The sequence below is a fragment of the Lampris incognitus genome, chromosome 1 (genome assembly GCF_029633865.1).
Source record: "Lampris incognitus isolate fLamInc1 chromosome 1, fLamInc1.hap2, whole genome shotgun sequence".
NCBI classification, from domain to species: Eukaryota; Metazoa; Chordata; class Actinopteri; order Lampriformes; family Lampridae; genus Lampris; species Lampris incognitus.
In genome coordinates this window covers 51,013,403-51,032,073 of record NC_079211.1, presented here as the reverse complement: position 1 = coordinate 51,032,073, position 18,671 = coordinate 51,013,403, and the positions used below count along the sequence as shown (strand labels likewise).

At 45.6% G+C, this 18,671-nt stretch overlaps 1 protein-coding gene across 1 annotated transcript; it reads left to right on the top strand.

Annotated features, from left to right (window-relative positions):
* The first annotated feature begins 4,918 nt into the window (after nucleotides 1-4,918).
* Nucleotides 4,919-13,041, top strand: kcnk4a (potassium channel, subfamily K, member 4a). The gene is made up of 7 exons (XM_056277847.1): nucleotides 4,919-5,055; nucleotides 5,493-5,776; nucleotides 6,949-7,066; nucleotides 9,989-10,149; nucleotides 10,733-10,959; nucleotides 11,750-11,861; nucleotides 12,016-13,041. The coding sequence occupies exons 2-7, from the start codon at nucleotides 5,588-5,590 to the stop codon at nucleotides 13,039-13,041; spliced, it is 1,833 nt and encodes a 610-aa protein (XP_056133822.1). The 5' UTR covers nucleotides 4,919-5,055; nucleotides 5,493-5,587.
* The last annotated feature ends 5,630 nt before the right edge of the window (nucleotides 13,042-18,671 follow it).

Sequence of the window (18,671 nt, the reverse complement as noted above, 5' to 3'; positions counted from 1 at the left end):
CTGGCTTACCATCAGTTTTTCTGTTGTCTTGTCTTTTGTGGACTGTTTTGTCTCTCCGAGCTCTTGAGTCGGATGAGGTTTTGAGTTCTGATTTTATTTATTTATTTTTGTAAAGATGCTGCGCCTGTTTCTTGTTCGCTGATGTTTGACTCATAACTCAAAACAAGCAGGAGGTCCTCGGGACTTGTTGCAGGGGTAAAACTATGATTTATGAGAGCGGTAATTCATTGCACTACAAGCTGTTGGGAGAAAGTACTGTTGTAACCTGAAACCATTATCCCTCAGCACTGCAGTGTTGAATCATATTTCGGCTGTACCGGGCCGCTTGGAATGACCATTATAGGGCAGGAGCCGGGTAACACCGGACGCGGGTATAGTCTAGATAACCTCAATGAGTTGAAGGCGGCATATTTTATTCTAAAGTATAGATTTAAAGTATTTCTGCAATTGCTTCCCTGTGGTTGAGGCGTATCGCAGAGACATGGTTGCTGGGTCGAGGGGAGCGGCTCGTACAACGTAGACGACCGATCAGCAAAAAAAAAAATGAAGAGCCCCAATTTAAGTGTCCGCTATATTTCATATTGCACTTAACTTTTCCCTCAAGCGAGGGAGAGAAATTGTGCACACCATAAGTCTTGAATTAATACACATCTGTGTTGTCTCCCAAAATGATGGCTGTGTGTGTGTCTGGAAAGGCAGTGATTTAAGAGCGCTGAGCCCCCCCCCCCCCCCCCAACGTCCAGCTCAGGAAACCCTGGGTCCTGTACTCTTCCTCTGTAGTGACTGCACTTTGTCATAGCCACCGTGCTGTTAGGGGGCCCTACGTGCACGCACGCAGACACACACACATGCACACGCCTCTGCCTTGTCCCTTTTCTCCTACCCCTCCTACAACCTCCTGTCCCCTGTCAGAGTGATGTAGGGTCCTAAAGCATGGGGAAACACCTTCCGAGCAGCAGACGGAGACAGGCATATTGCTCCTCGGTGAAGTGCACGGGACGGTCTTTCGGATAGTAGCAACTCTCCGAGCTGAAGGTAAGAAATAAAAGTCATGTATTTCTTTTGCTGGGTTTACCTGGGAGCTGTGAAATTTGCTTCATTGTGGACTGATTTTCACTTGTGCACAGTAGTTGTTTGGTGAATTAAATGGCCCTTTTGCCTTCCACTTATTACGCCTAGATTGAAATGATCTATAATGTGGATCTTCACAGTCACTATGTGGTGCACAAAACGCATGTGGTTCCCAAGCCCTTTAGTTTTCAATTTCTCCCCCCCAAATATCAATTTTTTTGATACTGCAAATTACCAGGGAAGCTGTCCAAGGCCTTAAGTTAGTACTTTGAAAAGTACAACGCCAGTCAAGTCAATCAACTCTCTGCTCCTTGTAATATTTCAATACGGGAGCATGAAACCAGAGAGTAGTTTTTGGTATCCGTGCTATCACACCAGCAAAGACGGTGCCTCCCAAATGACGCGTGACTGGATGACCAAGGACACGAGTTGATCACAACTTTCATGCCGCTATCACAGCCACACATCGGAGTGAAATCACAGATTTGAAAGAAGAGTCGGGGTCAATTTTATTGGCCAAGTGTGCCTGAGCACATGAGGAATTTGCTGGAAGCTGCTGTGAACTTCTTGCAATTCCATCACCCACACAAAAGAGAAAGAAATGTGTTACTTATTCCCAAACGGACATGCAACGTTGTCATTTTGCACGGGGGTAGATGAATATGAGTGGAATGTCAGATTTCAGTTTGTCCAGTCTTGTTAGAAGTTATGGGTAATGTCGCTTTTATCCTTGTCAAGTTTTCCGCTTCCTTTCCAACGACGGTTCTTTGAAAACCTTATGATTTATTAACCCACCTGTCAGACTGTTTAGATTGGAGATTAGCTCGCAGCACATGAACTAAAGCCCCGGTTTTTTGTTTTTTTTGGGGGTTTTTTTGGTCCCCTCACTCATATCTTAGCAAAATATCAAAATATGCAAGGGAAGGTTTAGACAACGATAACTAATAATATCTTACACCGTAGCAGCCGGGAATAAAGAGGGACACCGTCCACGCAAGCCGAAGCCACCGGTCCATTAGGCCAGAATGTTAACAGTCAGCCAGACTCTGGGAAGTCTCAGAACACTGTCAAGTTTCTTGTGGCGCACGGGGGGCAAACCGGCCAATAGCAGAAGCTTCTAAATCTTCTTCCTGATTGGCTGGAGTCAGGCCACCGCTCTTCGGACTACATGATGTATATGTCTACCGCAGAGGTAGATGCCATGCAGGGGGGACATTTAAAGCAGATGAAGATAAGTGATAGATATATTAGATTAACATCAAGGCATATGTGGGGACACTTGGCAGAAGCTAATCATTTTTGAGGTCCCTGGCGGGACTGGTTGCTATCCAGGGAGTCTGGTATCCTTCAGTAGCTCCCTGGTTTTATTATGACATACTTCTTTTAATGTGAGCACTCCTCTTACACTTTGCAACAAATGAAGGAGAAAGAGAGAGAGAAGGATAAAGAGACGTGGATCGTGTAAGGGTCAAAGCGGTCCTAATGTTCATATAATATACATGTCCAGCCCGTATAGGGGAAAGCAGGGTAAGACGAGCCAGTTTTTACTTCAAGCGAACTCTCGATAAAGAACGTTTTGAAACATACGTTTTCCTAGGTTTCAGAGAGTTTACGCTCAGTTTAAAGGGTGAAGATGCATCTACGAAAATCGGACATGACAACCTTACTTCTTAAAAAAGAAGAACTGGAAAGTGGTCAGCGTGCCCTAAGGTAAAGGTACATACGGTACATAATCACAAATAATCAACTGATTTTGGAGGAAATCAGATTGCAACAAAACGTTCTCTGTTTCAAAACATGCTTATTCCAGTGTTGCAGTACTCGAGTCCAGGACTCGGACTCGAGTCCTGAATCAGGACTCGTGACTCGACTTGGACGTGAGCACTGATGACTCGGACTTGGACTTGAGCATTGACTGCATTCGGACTCGGAAGTTGGAGATGAGGACTTGGATTTGTTAATTGATAAAGACTGTTTTTTTTGTTTTTGTTAGTTTTTTGTTTGGCTATTGTGTCACAAATGTAGTGTTTCATGTAGACCATTTTTATTTGTATGTCAGCTTTTTAACGGTGCCAGAGTGGAGCACTGGAGCCCATCTTGGAACTCGACTCAGACTCAACCTTGATGACTCAAACTCGGACTCAGGTAATGGGGACTTGACTCGGACTCGACTCGGACTCTTCTTTGGTGACTCGGACTCAGACTCAAACACTGGGGACTTGAGACTCGACTCGGACTCAAGGTTTAGTGACTCGACTACAACACTGGCTTATTCATATACGCATCACAGGACATCTTAATGTTTAAAATTGGTGAAACGTTTTTCATCCTTTAAGGCGCTGTGAAAAAGTGATTCAATTCAAATTGTTGGTAATTTTACACTCAAACACCAAACAATATAACACTTGAACCGATTAAGCCTCACCTAGAATCAGGAATCAGGAACAATTTATGTCATTTCGTCTTATGTACTAGTACATACACAAAAGAAATGAAATTCCGTTTTCCCCATTGCAATGCAGTGCAACGCTGAAGACAAAACCACATGTCCAAAAACCTTCAAAAACAACAACACCAAAAACAGAGAGAACAAAGCAAAAACAGCCAACAACACAGTCCACCCTGTACAACACAGTGCAAAAAACTCCACCGTCCAGAGAACGAACGCCAGCCAGGATGACTGTCGCACTGCCGGTCTGCATGGGCTAGCAGTTAGCTTAGCCTGCCCCGCTTCCGCATCCTGTCAGACCGCCCTCAGCGTTTCCTCTTCAGGCGCAGCTCCAGGCAGGGTCCTTGGGCCCATCAGATGTAGCAGACCAGGCTCCCTCAGCCGATACAACGCTAGCTGTCCAGCCAGATACCTTCAACACCCCCCCCCCCGCACTCCACACAACTACACAAACGCATACGCAGACAAAAACACTGCACAGTCAACGCTAGGCGAGGCCGCCGCCGTACACCTTGGAGTTTCCTCTCAGACAGGGCCGTGGGCTAGCAGTTAGCATAGCCTGCCCCGCTTGCCTCCTCCTCGAGCCCACAGGACGCAGCAGGCCAAGTTCTCTCAGCCGATCCAGCACCAGCTCTCCTAGCCAAGTGAAATCTAATGCTAAGCTAATGCTGCTCTCTCCAAGTTCTTCCTGGGATGACTATATTTTTCTGGCAATATGGTCATTCTGTCATATCAAAAACACAAAATATATGTACAATAGTGCAGTGATTCCTGAAAATATTAGTACTGAACACAAGATCCGCTTAACTTCAATACCTTAATGGTGGAGTTGCTCAACCTACCCTGTTTTTGTTTTTTGTTTTTTTTGGCTCATTTTATCCCATGACCTCCGTTTTGGGGGGAAAGTCCAACACAGTGATTCAGAGCTAACCTTGCTGTAATTATTTCTCATGTTGCTTACTTCACATATTACTACAATATAAAACCTTGGCCATACACCAACAGTTATGATCATTTCAACCTTGCTCAATTTTTTTTTTTGGATCTGATGTTAAAATAAAAATCACCTTTAGAAGTGAAGCTGTTTTTGGGGTAAAAATGTGATTACCGCTCTTCCGTTGTGCCTTATTAAAGCGCTCTTCCTTAATTGGTGTCACATGATAGAATTTGGGTGGGTTGCCAAAATATAAATGGGTCAGCTTGCCCACTACTTCCGTCGTACCCCACCCCTCATCTGTAGGCATTTCTTTACTCATTTGATCTAGTCGCCATGCACTGGTAATGCATGAACCTATGCTCTGGCCATGTAAGAATGAAAACCTTGACATGTCAACAAACCTTCTCGATTTAAGGTGGAATAAGAGGGACGAGAGGCAGTCAACTGCTGGTCCTGGAAGGGAGAGTAAGGAAAGGAATCCCCTACCTCCAGGTGAAGTAGTTGGTGAGGGGAAAAAAAGAGGTCAAGAGGGAAGTTCCAACTTCCTCCCTTGCGGAGCTTTAAAATGGGATGACATCTGGACGTCACGGCCTTAAAGGTATCCAAACGAACCTCTGTGTTATGACATGTTCTCCCGTAAGCGGAAAACAGCAGTTTGTTGACACATTGGTCCTAAGCACCTCACAGTACCATGAATTCAAACTTCTTCTTTTTTTTTTAGCATGGGTCATCCCAGTAGTTACCGAACCCTTAACCCTGGTAACTCAGTGCTCATGCTCTTTCCCTTCAACCACCGAAGTGAGGGTTCCTTGGAAAGCTGAATGCAGTTTATAACATTTTCCAGCTCTTCTAATTCTCTTCCTGTCAGTGACCCTTTTATGCATTTTCTTTTATGCAATTGAACCTTTGGCACTTACGGAAAAGGCTGTTTATGGCTGTCGGCTATCTAACAACTCCCTCTGTTTCTGTTGTTTGTGGATGCATTTGTAAAGCCTCACTCCTTCGCCTCTAATGGAGCTTCCTGTTTGTTGACAGCTTTCGCTCCCCCTGCATCCTGACTGTTGAGCCGTAACACACCCTGGCCGTCGACCTTTGACTCCTTACCCCGGAAGGGGGGCATCAGGGAGAAAATGCGGTGCCCCACCCTGTTTGCCTTGCTGGTGGGGGTCATGCTGTACCTGGCGGTGGGAGCGCTTGTTTTCCGCAACCTGGAGGCCCACCAAGAGAGATGGGCATATGAGAAGCTGAGCCGCATAAAGAGCACCTTTGTCCACAACCACTCGTGTGTCAGTGAGCAGGGCTTCAATGACCTCATCCAGGTAATGAAAGGAATGTGCACATTGGGTGCTCATAGATATAAAACTACGTATGCATACATGCACCAGTAAAAACTACATGCGAAAGAACACAGAGACCTGCATCTTCAATTTTTCTGTTCTTACTTGCCCCCCACATTCACAGATGCACCTGTTCTCACTGATTTGCAGGCGCTTTCAAGGCATGACCTTGTCTGTGACATTTTTAGATGTCCCTGCCACCAAAATGCAAAACCAAGGAGAGGTTTGGAGAGCTGTAATTCCCAAACAATACTGAGAAATATGCAGCAGGGGCCAGCAGACACTTCAAAAAGGGGTTTCTTATGTATTTTTTACAGCCCACACGGCACTTAACATGAATCACCATCATCGTTACACCTGGTTTATCCCACTAGGAGTACCAGATGGGTTCATCAAGTGATACTGAAACAGGATGATGCACAACTACAATTGTGGGATGGTGGCCATAGTATGTGTATTTAATGGTCAGAAAATCTACAGCTAAATTGAATATTTATCTTCAGCTTACTTGAACATTCTTGGGGGCAAAGAGCAGGAGAAATCATGAGTATGGCTGGCAAGATCGTAGGGGAACCACGGAGACGCCTTCTTAAATACTAGATAGACTTCTAGACAGAAATCTATGTGCTGTGTAACAGGCAGGAAGCCCAGCAAATTCTGAGGGACTTTTCACATTCCCTGTTCGTTGAATTTGACAAGCTCTCTTCTGGGAGGTATTATAGGACACGCAGGGCGAGGGAGAACATTTTTAAGAACTCTTTCATCTCACATGCAATGTCGCTGACAAATCCTTAACTTTTTTATTCCTACCTCATTTTGCTCTCTGATCGTTGTATTTGACGCTCTGTTTTGTTATGTTGTGTCTTGTGCAGTCTTTGTGTCTTGTACTGTGTTTATATCCAATGTCTTTGTTGACTGTTATTTTTAATGCAACCACGGTGAGGCCAAAGACAAATTTCCAGAAATGGATAATAAAGTAGATTGATCAACTGATTTATCGACATGTGGACCCTTGCCCTTGGAGGCTGTTGGTGTTCCCCGCATGTCTGGTCAGTCATTAAGTTGCAGCCCGCAGCCTGCACTTTCTGTATGTTCTGCCGATAGGTTAAAGCACACCCACGTGGTCCTTAAACAGTGTGGTCCTGTCCCTGCAGGGGGTGGTGTCTGCAGTGGAGGCAGGCCTGGATGTTGCAAGCAACTCCACCAACTTCACCAGCCACTGGGACCTGGCCTCTGCCTTCTTCTTCTGCGGCACCATCATAACCACCATCGGTCAGTAGGGCTCAGCTTGCAGGCTTGACTTTCCAGATGGATTGCAGTTCATTTTTTGAGTGTTTTCTTTGCTTCTTTTTTTTTCTTAAAGAAGTTAAATAGGTTGTTAAATTGAATTACTTGATTAACCTAATTGATTTCCTTGCTCACTTGTTGGAGGACTGAACACTTCTTTTAAAAGGAAATCCTCTTTCCCTTTTTGTTAATGTGGTCCATTAGTTGCATAAATATGAAAAAGTTGTTTGTTGAAGTTTGGAACCAGAGGACTGAGTTTCTAATCTCTGATGTCAGAACTTGGCGCCGCTTTGTAGACAATGAGACTTTCTGGACCCACATTATGTTTGTTTAAGCTTTTGCTCCCAAAGCCGCCCAAACTTGACTTGATTGCAGTGTGTACCAGCGCATGCCAAAAACTCTACCCATATCCCAGGAAAAGAAATCAACAATGGGCATTCATTCATCCAAGCTTTATTTCAGACTCAGGGTCTAGATAAAAGACAAGACATAGTTCATAAAAAGGCACCATAAAAGATCATGTTTTAGGAAAGAAGAAATATATGTTAATGTCTTACAAGGAGGCAACTGTACCAATGACTCCACAGCTGGGGTTGGTAGTGTGTAGTACTAAACCTTAAGTTTGATAAAACCAAGATGATTTCATTTACAGAGCCATTAGGCCAGCAAATACACTTACACAAGATAGGATTTATAAGATTTCTTAGAACAGTTTGGAAAGTACTGACTCCTACAGCCACAAACATTTCACTTGCACTACACCATCTAGGTCTCTTGAGTAGTATTCTCATGGCATCATTTTAAGCTACTCGAAGCCTCTGTAAGCTTGCTTTTTTGTAGTTTGACCACAAGTGTGCAGTACAGAGTGGTGTACAATATGCTCTGAACAGAGACATCATCTCTCCATCTGTAGACATATTAAACTTGCGTGAGAGAATGTTTTGCTTGTGCGTACATCATGCGGCATTGCCTGGAAATATCATCATCATCATCATCATCTGTCATTTGTTCTGTAATAAAAGGTCCAAGATATTTTACCTTATTACAGACACCAAGATTATTATCAGACAATTTGAAGTCGGGACATCTTAGACATTCCTCCTCTTTGGTCCTACAGAACAGAACAACACTGTTACTAGCATTGTTTTGATATCATGCGTCACACCGCTTAAGGACCACAAGATCATCGCCATACATTACATGGTTCACTCGAGAATTACCAGTCGTACACCCAGTGTTACAGGCTTTCAATTGCTTTGCTAGATCATTAATATATAGGTTAAGGAGAACTGGGGACAGAGTTCCCCCTTGTCTGGCACCACCGCTAACCCCAAATGGGGCTGAGACACTATTGCCCCATTTTACTTGTATTGTCTGGTGGGTGTACCAGTAAACCAGAATTCTCACAGGGTATTTGGGCACCCCTCTTTGACTCAATTTAACAAACAACTTTCTATGATTAACACGATCAAACGCTTTGGAAGCATCAATAAAACACATAAGAACTGATGAGTTTTGACCTCTATATTTGTTTACAGTTTCCTGTAAGCCATATATACGTACATAAGTTGAAAGAAGAAAAAGACACCTTATTTTGTCATTGTACAGTTGTTCGGTTACAATGAGTGTGTTCTCTGCATGTAACCCATCCTATTGTATAGGAGCAGTGGGCAGCTTCAGCGCTTGGGGACCAACTCCAGTTCTTTTTTCCATTGCCTTGCTCAGCGGCACAGGCAGGAGTATTAACCCTAACATACATGTCTTTCTGATGGTGGGAGGAAACCGGAGCACCCCGGGGGAGAACATGTAAACACACAGAAAGGACCTGAGACGGCCTGGGGTTCGAACCCAGGACCTTCTTGCTGTGAGGCAGCAGTGCTAGCCACTGGGCCACCATGCCACCCCTGAGTGTCACGTTTAGCTTTAAAATCAAACTGGTTATCTGTGGAGTTGATAAACTCATGCACTCTATCCAGCAGAATTCTTTTGAGGCCTTGTGACAGTATGCTGGCTATGCAGAGCTATAGGCCTGTAGTTCTCTAGGCTGCATACTTTTACAGCTTTGTCCTTATTGACTGGCACTAACAGAACAGACAACATTGAGTCTGGTAACAAGCCGTGAACCATAAAGCCAGTAAGACACATAGCAAGGAGAGGAGCTATCCTTGGACTGTCATATCTACGGTGTTCAGCAGATGGTCTAGACCACTTGCGTTGTTATCAGACAGCTTGTTTATGGCTTGGTACACCTCATGTGTCATAATCACCATTCAGTTTTTACTCTCAATATAGTCCGCCTATACAAGTCACTTTGGACACGGTTGAATAAGGTACTATAATGGTGCCGCCATAACTCGGCAGTATTGTCTGTTCCAGAGATTCCATAGTAGAGATGTTTTACAGTTGTTAAGAACCCACTTCTTTCCAAAAATCAGAAGGATTGTTCCTTCGCAGCTTCATAGCCATGGAATCGGCACTCATGGCTGAGCCATAGACTTTTTCATGTATCTCATCTCAAGCACTGAAAAACACAAGGAATTTGCTCTTTAAACGTGTTAGTGGCACGGTGGCCCAGTGGCTAGCACTGTTGCCTCACAGCAAGAAGGTCCTGGTTTCGAACCCCAGGCCGTCCCAGGTCCTTTCTGTGTGGAGTTTGCATGTTCTCCCCGTGTCTGTGTGGGTTTCCTCCGGGTGCTCCGGTTTCCTCCCACCATCAAAAAGACGTGCATGTTAGGGTTAATACTCCTGCCTGTGTCCCTGACCAAGGCAATGGAAAGAAGAACTGGAGTTGGTCCCCGGATGCTACACCACAGCTGCCCACACACACTCTTTAATCTCTTTAACTGCATCCAAGTTAGTTCGTCAAATGGCTGTTAATCTTTGTGGTGTTTTCCGGCCCCACAACAGGTTTTGGGAACCTTTCTCCTCGGACTAAGATCGGCCAGCTGTTTTGCGTGTGCTATGCCCTGGTTGGCATCCCCATGTTTGGCATACTGCTTGCCGGGGTGGGGGACCACATGGGTACGGTGTTGAGGAGAGCCGTGGCTAAGATTGAGACCCTCTTCCTGGTGAGAATGGTCTGTCTTGGCCATGAACACAACACCTCAGTTGGATATCGACTGTCTGCTTTCTCTGTGTCCTCACGGCTTTACCTGTATGCAGCCCATACCTGACCTTTGCAACATGTCTTAATGATGCAGTGAAAGTACCACATGAGAATTCAGTACGATTTCATTGGGCAGTACGGAAGAGATCAGAATTATTATACCGGGGGAGGGGGGATTGATTTTTTTTAATTGATTTTTTTAAGCAGATAATTTGTCCAAACTCCGTCTGGATTGTTAGTGTTGGAGGGTACGCTTACCTCACACAGATATGAAGTGGAACTGCATTTTAGTGCTACCAGGATATGGAGTATTGAAAATGCCAAAAGTCTTGGTGCAAATCTACTTAAATAAATGTGTCATTTCAGATATATCTTATATTTATTTTTTGTCAAGTAGATGTTCAGTAGAGCCTCTCGTGATCCCTCTGTCACTTTATTTTTGTACTATTAATATTTTGTTCTATAAAACATGGATATTCTTAACATTAAAACTCTTATGAATCATACCTTCTTCCTCTTTTGTTTCGTTTTTTTTTCTGTCTTAGAAACGTAAGGTCAGCCCCACCATCGTACGTGTGATCTCAGCGGTTCTCTCCATCCTGATTGGTTGCCTGATCTTTCTCGCCGTGCCCGCAGTAGTGTTCCACGAAGTAGAGGAGTGGTCTTTTCTGGAGGCGCTGTACTTCGTGGTGATCACCCTCACCACCGTCGGCTTTGGAGACTATGTGCCAGGTGTGGAGAGACACACACAGACACACAAAAGATTCCTATATTCCTGCTGTCCTATAAATGTGTCAAAGTCTCCCTCCTTTCCAATATCGTGTCATTTCTCTTGTGCTTTTTATCTCAGCGTCACACTGAGTTGGTGGTGGAGTGCTTAGCACTGTCGCCTCAGCAAGAAGGTCCTGGGTTTGAACCCCGGGGTTGTCCAACCATGGGGGTCATCTCAGGTCATCCTCTGTGTGGAGTTAGCATGTTCTCCCCGTGTCTGCGGTGGGTTTTCTCCGGGTTCCCCCGCCATCAAAAAGACATGCATGTTGGGGTTAATGCTCCTGTCTGTGCCCCTGACCGAGGCATGGCAGGGCGAACTGGGGTTGGTCCTCGGGCGCTGCATAGCAGCTGCCCACTGCTCCTAGCTACATAGCAAGGATGGGTTAAATGCAGAGCATAATTTCCCTACGGGGATCAATAGAGTATCTCAAAATCAAATAAAATAGAAGTTAACCCCCTTGTTTGTGTAAAGCTACTTTAAACAACAAACGGTCCGTTCCATGCCTTGTTTCACACAGTAAGGGTAGTTTACAGCTTACGAGCGCTCAGTGAGACCATCTTCTAGCTAGATGAAGCAAATTCAAGCCCCAGGTTAGCATATATCCACCCTGCTGGTGTATCCTTGAGCAAAACAATAGTGAAAACTTTCTAGACTCTGGAGGTTGCATCTCTGCAGCCCTACCCTGACCTCTGACCTCTCAATAGAGCAGGGTAAGCAAAAAAAGGCAAGTTCAAGCATCAGACTTTCTCTCTACTGTGTGCCCAGGCAGCGGTCGTGAGGGCGACTTGCTCTTCAAGCCCCTGGTGTGGTTGTGGATCGTATTTGGCTTGGCCTACTTCGCCTCCATCCTCACCATGATAGGCAACTGGCTGAGAGTGCTGTCTAAGAGGACTCGCGCTGAGGTGAGAGATAGCGCTGTCCCACACAGTTTGGGAACGTCCAGCAACATCTTGTTTCCACCTTCATCTTCACTGCTTTGATACCTCATTGCTCTTTTTTAGTCTCTTTTCTTCTGTTTCTGTACTCCACCTGTCTTTTCCTTCTTCTCCCTCCCAGATGGAGGAGCTGAGAGCTCATGCCACAGACTGGACACAGAACATGTCTATGGACTTCCGCATCCCCAACCCTCTGGAGTTTAACGACCCCTTCCTTCTGCAACGCCGACGCTGGAAACGCAGTGAGCGCCGCCGCGTCCGCCGTGGAGCCCAGGGGACATTGGGATACTGGGTCCGGGGGGGATCTGAGAATGGATACCTGCCCAACCGCTGGGCCGGCCTTTCTCGCTCCACGAGCCAACTGAAGGTCTACTCACGCAATGAGCCGGACGTGGCGTCTGAGGTCAGGGCCCGGGGTAAATGTGGTGGAAAGGTGGTGGTGCCGAGGGCTGGGACACACTTGGAGATCAGGTCGTTCACCCGCTCACTCTCCCTCCCAGTGACCCACTCTGCCTCTGAGCTGGACTCGCCAGAGAGGGTCCTGCACGGAGACTCCTTCTCTGGATCCGAGTCTCCATTTGGCTCCAGGTCACACGCCTTGTCCTCCACCTCGTCCTTCTCAGAACTTCACAGTTTCCAGCCCTGCCAGACCATCAGTGATGTGGAGCAAGGCTTTCAAAGTTGCGTAGAGCCTCAAGGAAATGTAGACGCCCTCACTGTGCCAGGGGGAGACATACAGATCCAGCTGGCAGAGGTTGCTGTGTTTCTGGTGGGTGGCGAGAGCGGATGCACACCTTCCACCATCTTTCTCCCACCCTCCTCTTCCTCCTCCTCTCCTGCCCCTGCCCACGTGCCTTCCCCGCAGCCCTCCCCTCCCTTGCCATTAGCCTCATCCCCAGGCTGCCAGCTCTTGGATTTCTTTGGGGAGAATCTGGCATACATCGACGAGTCGTCGGACACCCTGAGTGACCGATTCCAGCCTGCAGAGAGCAAGGAGAAGAAGAGACGGCCCTGTAAGCCCAAGAGGAGGCGTGTGAGGGGGCAGCTGCCGGGAAGAATTGGCCCCCTTAAAGCTAGGAAGAGGCTCAACAGCAATACCCAGCCCCCGTCCAACCCCCCCACCCCTCCTCCTCAACCCACGCTCTGAGAGAGATGAAGACCACATTGGCCCTCCAAACCTGTCAGATGGACTGGATCCACGGACCCAGGCCAGACCCCCTCCTCCTCATATCTTAAGCATTTCTCAGCTGTGGTCAATCTCACGGAAGAGAAGTACACTGTGTGTACCCAAGAACAGAAAATAAAACTGTTGGATGTGTCGAGCCTAGCCCCTAAACCTCCCTAAATATGGTTGTGTTTCTCTCCCACAGTCAGACTTCAGTATTGAACAACATATCCATATCAGATGCACTCAAAGTATTCTGTTACCAGTTCTGTTACTGTTACGATGCCCTGAAACAAATTGTTTTTGGTACATCTGCCTGTTTGCCTGTCACAAACTTTACAGAAAAATGGCTGCAGCAAATGACAGTATACTTTCAGGAAAAGTGGGCAACGGTCCATAGATGACACAATACATTTTTGGACAAGTTCTTAGACAACATTTTTTGTAAGGCTACACATTTTTCAGCATTGGTTCATTTTACTTCAAATTGGCACCAAAATGTTCTATGTTCTTCCATTTCAAAGATATATTCCAGATATATTCCCATTCATTGCTATAGAGACAAATGCTTTATTTAGGAAGGTGGGCAAAGCTCAAGGATGCCAAGGGGTTGGGTTTGTTGTGTCTGGCATCACTTGTCTGAGGATATTAGTCTTCAGCTTTTTCAGGAACACTAAATGAATCTACTACTACTACTATTTCTGGCTGCTCCCGCTAGGGGGCGCCACAGCGGATCATCCATTTCCATCTCTTTCTGTCTTCTGCATCTTCCTCTGTCACACCAGCCACCTGCATGTCCTCCCTCACCACATCCATAAACCTCCTCTTTGGCCTTCCTCTTCTCCTCTTCCCTGGCAGCTCCATATTCAGCATCCTTCTCCCAATATACCCAGCATCTCTCCTCCACACATGTCCAAACCATCTCAATCTTGCCTCTCTCTTGTTTTGTCTCCAAACCGTCCAACCTGAGCTGTCCCTCTGATATACTTGTTCCTAATCCTGTCCTCCTTCATCACTCCTAGTGAAAATCTTATCATCTTCAACTCTGCCACCTCCAGCTCCGCCTCCTGTCTTTTTGTCAGTGCCGCTGTCTCCAAACCATACAACATAGCTGGTCTCACTACCATCCTGTAAACCTTCCCTTTAACTCTTGCTGGTATCCTTCTGTCACAAACCACTCCTGACATTCTTCTCCACCCACTCCACCCTGCCTGCACTCTCTTCTTCACCTCTCTCCCACACTCCCCGTTACTTTGGACAGTTGACCCGAAGTATTTAAACTCATACGCCTTCGTCACCTCCACTCCTTGCATCCTCACCATTCAACTGTCCTCCCTCTTGTTCACGCATAGGTATTCCATCTTGCTCCTACTGACTTTCATTCCTCTTCTCTCCAGTGCATACCTCCACCTCTCCAGGCTCTCCTCTCACTACAGATCACAATGTCATCCACAGACATCATAGTCCATGGAGACTCCTGCCTGATCTCGTCTGTCAACCTGTCCATCACCATAGCAAACAAGAAAGGGCTCAGAGCCGATCCTTGATGTAATCCCACCTCCACCTTCAACCCATCTGTCATTCCAACCACACACCTCACCACTGTCACACTGCCCTCATACATATCCTGCACCACTCCTACATACTTCTCTACAACTCCCGACTTCCTTGTACAATACCACACCTCCTCTCTCGGCGCCCTGTCGTATGCTTCCTTTAAATCTATAAAGACACAATGGAACTCCTTCTGGCCTTCTCTATACTTCTCCATCAACATTATCAAAGCAAACATCTCATCTGTGGTGCTCTTTCATGGCATGAAACCATACTGCTGCTCGCTGATCATCACCTCTCCTCTTAACCTAGCTTCTATTACTCTTTCCCATATCTTCATGCTGTGGCTGATCAACTTTATACCTCTATAGTTGCTACAGTTCTGTACATCGCCCTTGCTCTTGAAAATCGGTACCAGTATGCTTCTCCACTCCTCAGGCATCCTCTCACTTACCAAGATTGTGTCAAACAATTTAGTTAAAAACTCCCCTGCCATCTCTCCTAAACAGCTCCATGTTTCCTTAGGAACACTAAATGAATAAAGGTTCATTAATACTTGTAAATAGTTTTGTCGTTGCGGTGACAGACCTTTACCAGTAGCTGAATCCATGTCTGGTTATACTGAAACCTGTCCTGTTAGTTCCAAGTGGATTAAAATCGGTGAGTTCTGAGCTTCGAGTTTGTTTGAATGTGGGGATAAGAGGTAAGGTCTTTGTCACTGGCACCCATGACTTGAGAACTCTTCTCTAAGAGGTTGTTCTGAGCTTGTGGCCTGCATGGGAACACACAGAAGTGGGTGTACTAGTCTGCATTCAGATAGAGAGAGATAGACTTGATTCATTGACAGAGGTCTGGAAGGAGAAGATTCTGATGCAGCTAATAGAGCCTTGTTAACTATTGTTGGGGTTTTTTTGTGGCTTGGTCGGGCGTCCCTACAGACACAGTGGCCGTGTCTGTGGGTGAGAAGCCGGGTGTCGGTATGTGTCCTGGTCTCTGCACTAGCGCCTCCTCTGGTCGGTCGGGGCGCCTGTTCGAGTGGGAGGGGGAACTGGGGGGAATAGCGTGATCCTCCCAAACGCTACGTCCCCCTGGCGAAACTCCTCACTGTCGGGTGAAAAGAAACGGCTGGCGACTCCACATGTATCGGAGGAGGCACCTGGTAGTCTGCAGCCCTCCCCGGATTGGAAGAGGGGGCGGGGCAGCCAGCGGGATGGCTCGGAAAATAGGGTAATTGGCTGGATACAATTGGGGAGAAAAAAAGAGGTTTATTTTAAAAAGAAAAACAAACTATTGTGGATTTTGCTCACAATTCCTGTCGTGTTTTCAGTTAACCTTTTGGTTTTTCCTGCCTTGCTTCTCATCCATTTCTGTCGCCTTCTGAAGTGACGCCATCAAAAAGGGAAACGGGATTTGCAGCAGACTTGGTAACACTTTAGTATGGGGAATGTAGTCACCATTAATTAGGTGCTTATTAGCATGCAAATTAGCAACATATTGGCTCTTAATTGGTCATTATTACGTACTCATTAATGCCTTATTCTGCATGGCCTTATTATACAACCAGTAAGCCATTAACTATGAGTTTTCCCTCTATAACCTCAGAAGTATTGCTTATTAGTAGTACCATCTCAATATGCTTTGCTTAGTATGGACTTTATAAGGTGGTAGTACCACAAGAAGAGTTATTCTCCCTTACTAACACTTTATGAATATGGTCTGTTCTTACATAACAACACACAAAACTACAAGTGTTCATAGTGTTAAATTACTGTAAATTAAGTTTTTGTTACTTAGAATATGTTCCCCATACTAAAGTGACATCTTGATCATTACTAATTCACTAGTAATTAAGTTTTTTTATGTTCCCCATACTAAAGTGACATCTTGATCATTACTAATTCACTAGTAATTAAGTTTTTTTATGTTCCCCATACTAAAGTGTTACCGCAGACTTGTCTTCTACTTTTCTGTCTCTTGTAAACTTCTAACTTTTACCAAAAAAATTGCCAAGGTGACTTGTTCCTGATAACCAGTGAGGTGTGTTGGGTTTCTATTTTGGACCAGGAGAGGGCAGACATTTCACACCGCCACCGAAAGCTCCTAAATGCTGTTCCTTACCTTTTTGTTGACTGGCACGTAGCCAACAAATGTCTTACAACACTTGTTTATCTGACGTCAGTGAAGAATACTGGGAAAATGTTTTCTAATCTGTAGGAGAAAAGCTCTGTCAAGCTCTTGTGGGTTTGGCCTCCCGGATATTTTGTCCCAGGAAGAAGGCCTCGTTCTGCCAGTTCTGGTCAACAAGTTGGACTGAGGGAGGACTATGGCTTCAGTAATGCTGAGACCACAGATTGGTATCTTCTGTTTACCCCTGTGCCTTATTACCGCTGCGCTGCTAGTGGAACTTTGTATGTCGTGTCGACGGTGCTCTTTTACCCTGACAGCAGTCTTTTAAAAGTACCCTGGGAAAAAAAGAGTTATTTGCATTGAGTTGTCTCTCCATGTAAAGAATAAAGTTGGGTCTAAACTTGTAATGTGTGGTATACATATATATATATATATATATATATATATATATATATATATATATGATGTACTCCATACGACTCACATGTGTGATGTATTTCACACCACAAGACTCACATGTGTGATGTACTCCACAAGACTCACATGTGTGATGAACTCCACAAGACTCACATGTGTGATGTACTCCACAAGACTCACATGTGTGATGTACTCCACAAGACTCACATGTGTGATGTACTCTACTCCACTAGACTGACATGTGTGATGTACTCCACAAGACTCACATGTGTGATGTACTCCACAAGACTCACATGTGTGATGTACTCCACAAGACTCACTTGTGTGATGTACTCCACAAGACTCACATGTGTGATGTACTCCACAAGACTCACATGTGTGATGTACTCCACAACACTCATGTATGTGATGTATTCCACAACACTCACGTGTGTGATGTACTCCATTAGACTGACATGTGTGATGTGCTCCACAAGACTCACATGTGTGATGTACTCCACAACACTCACATGTGTGATGTACTCTACTCCACTAGACTGATGTGTGATGTACTCCACAAGACTCACATGTGTGATGTACTCCACAAGACTCACATGTGTGATGTACTCCACAAGACTCACTTGTGTGATGTACTCCACAAGACTCACATGTGTGATGTACTCCACAAGACTCACATGTGTGATGTACTCCACAACACTCATGTATGTGATGTATTCCACAACACTCACGTGTGTGATGTATTCCACAACACTCACGTGTGTGATGTACTCCATTAGACTCACATGTGTGATGTGCTCCACAAGACTCACATGTGTGATGTACTCCACAACACTCACGTGTGTGATGTACTCCACAACACTCACGTGTGTGATGTACTCACATGTCATGTATGCCACAACACTCACATGTGTGATGTACTCCACAAGACTTACGTGTGTGATGTATTCCACAAGACTCACATGTGTGATGTATTCCACAAGACTCACATGTGTGATGTACTCCACAACACTCATGTGTGTAATGTATTCCACAAGACTCACATGTGTGATGTACTCCACAACATTCACATGTGTGAGAGCCTCCCAAGTCTTTCTCTGGCAAAGACTCATTCATAATGATGATTTGTATGGAAAAGGTGTGTGTGTGTGTGTGTGTGTGTGTGTGTGTGTGTGTGTGTGTGTGTGTGTGTGTGTGTGTGTGTGTGTGTGTGTGTGTGTGTGTGTGTGTGTGTGTGTGTGTGTGTGGATCGGTGTGTTTTCGGATAGAGCCTACAAACAGGCTGGGTGTGTTCTCCATGTAAGGAGGGTCTCCACCAAGAACACACACTTGAGGTGTGTGTGTGTGTGTGTGTGTGTGTGTGTGTGTGTGTGTGTGTGTGTGTGTGTGTGTGTGTGTGAGGGTCTGTATCCGCTCTGCGGGCTGGCCTCCCACTCCCTCTGCAGGACGCGGGGACAGAGGCAGCGCGAGGCTGCACCGTGGGATAAGTACAGGTTGCTGCAGCAAGGGGTAGTTAA

What these genes read in the sequence shown, in the direction of transcription:
- kcnk4a (XM_056277847.1), top strand. Translation starts at nt 5,588, where the DNA reads ATGCGGTGCCCCACCCTGTTTGCCTTGCTGGTGGGGGTCATGCTGTAC. An exon ending in ACACACAAAAGATTCCTATA is followed by an intron (nt 10,960 to 11,749) that starts TTCCTGCTGTCC and finishes GGGCGACTTGCT; the next exon opens with CTTCAAGCCCCTGGTGTGGT. An exon ending in CTAAGAGGACTCGCGCTGAG is followed by an intron (nt 11,862 to 12,015) that starts GTGAGAGATAGC and finishes TCTCCCTCCCAG; the next exon opens with ATGGAGGAGCTGAGAGCTCA.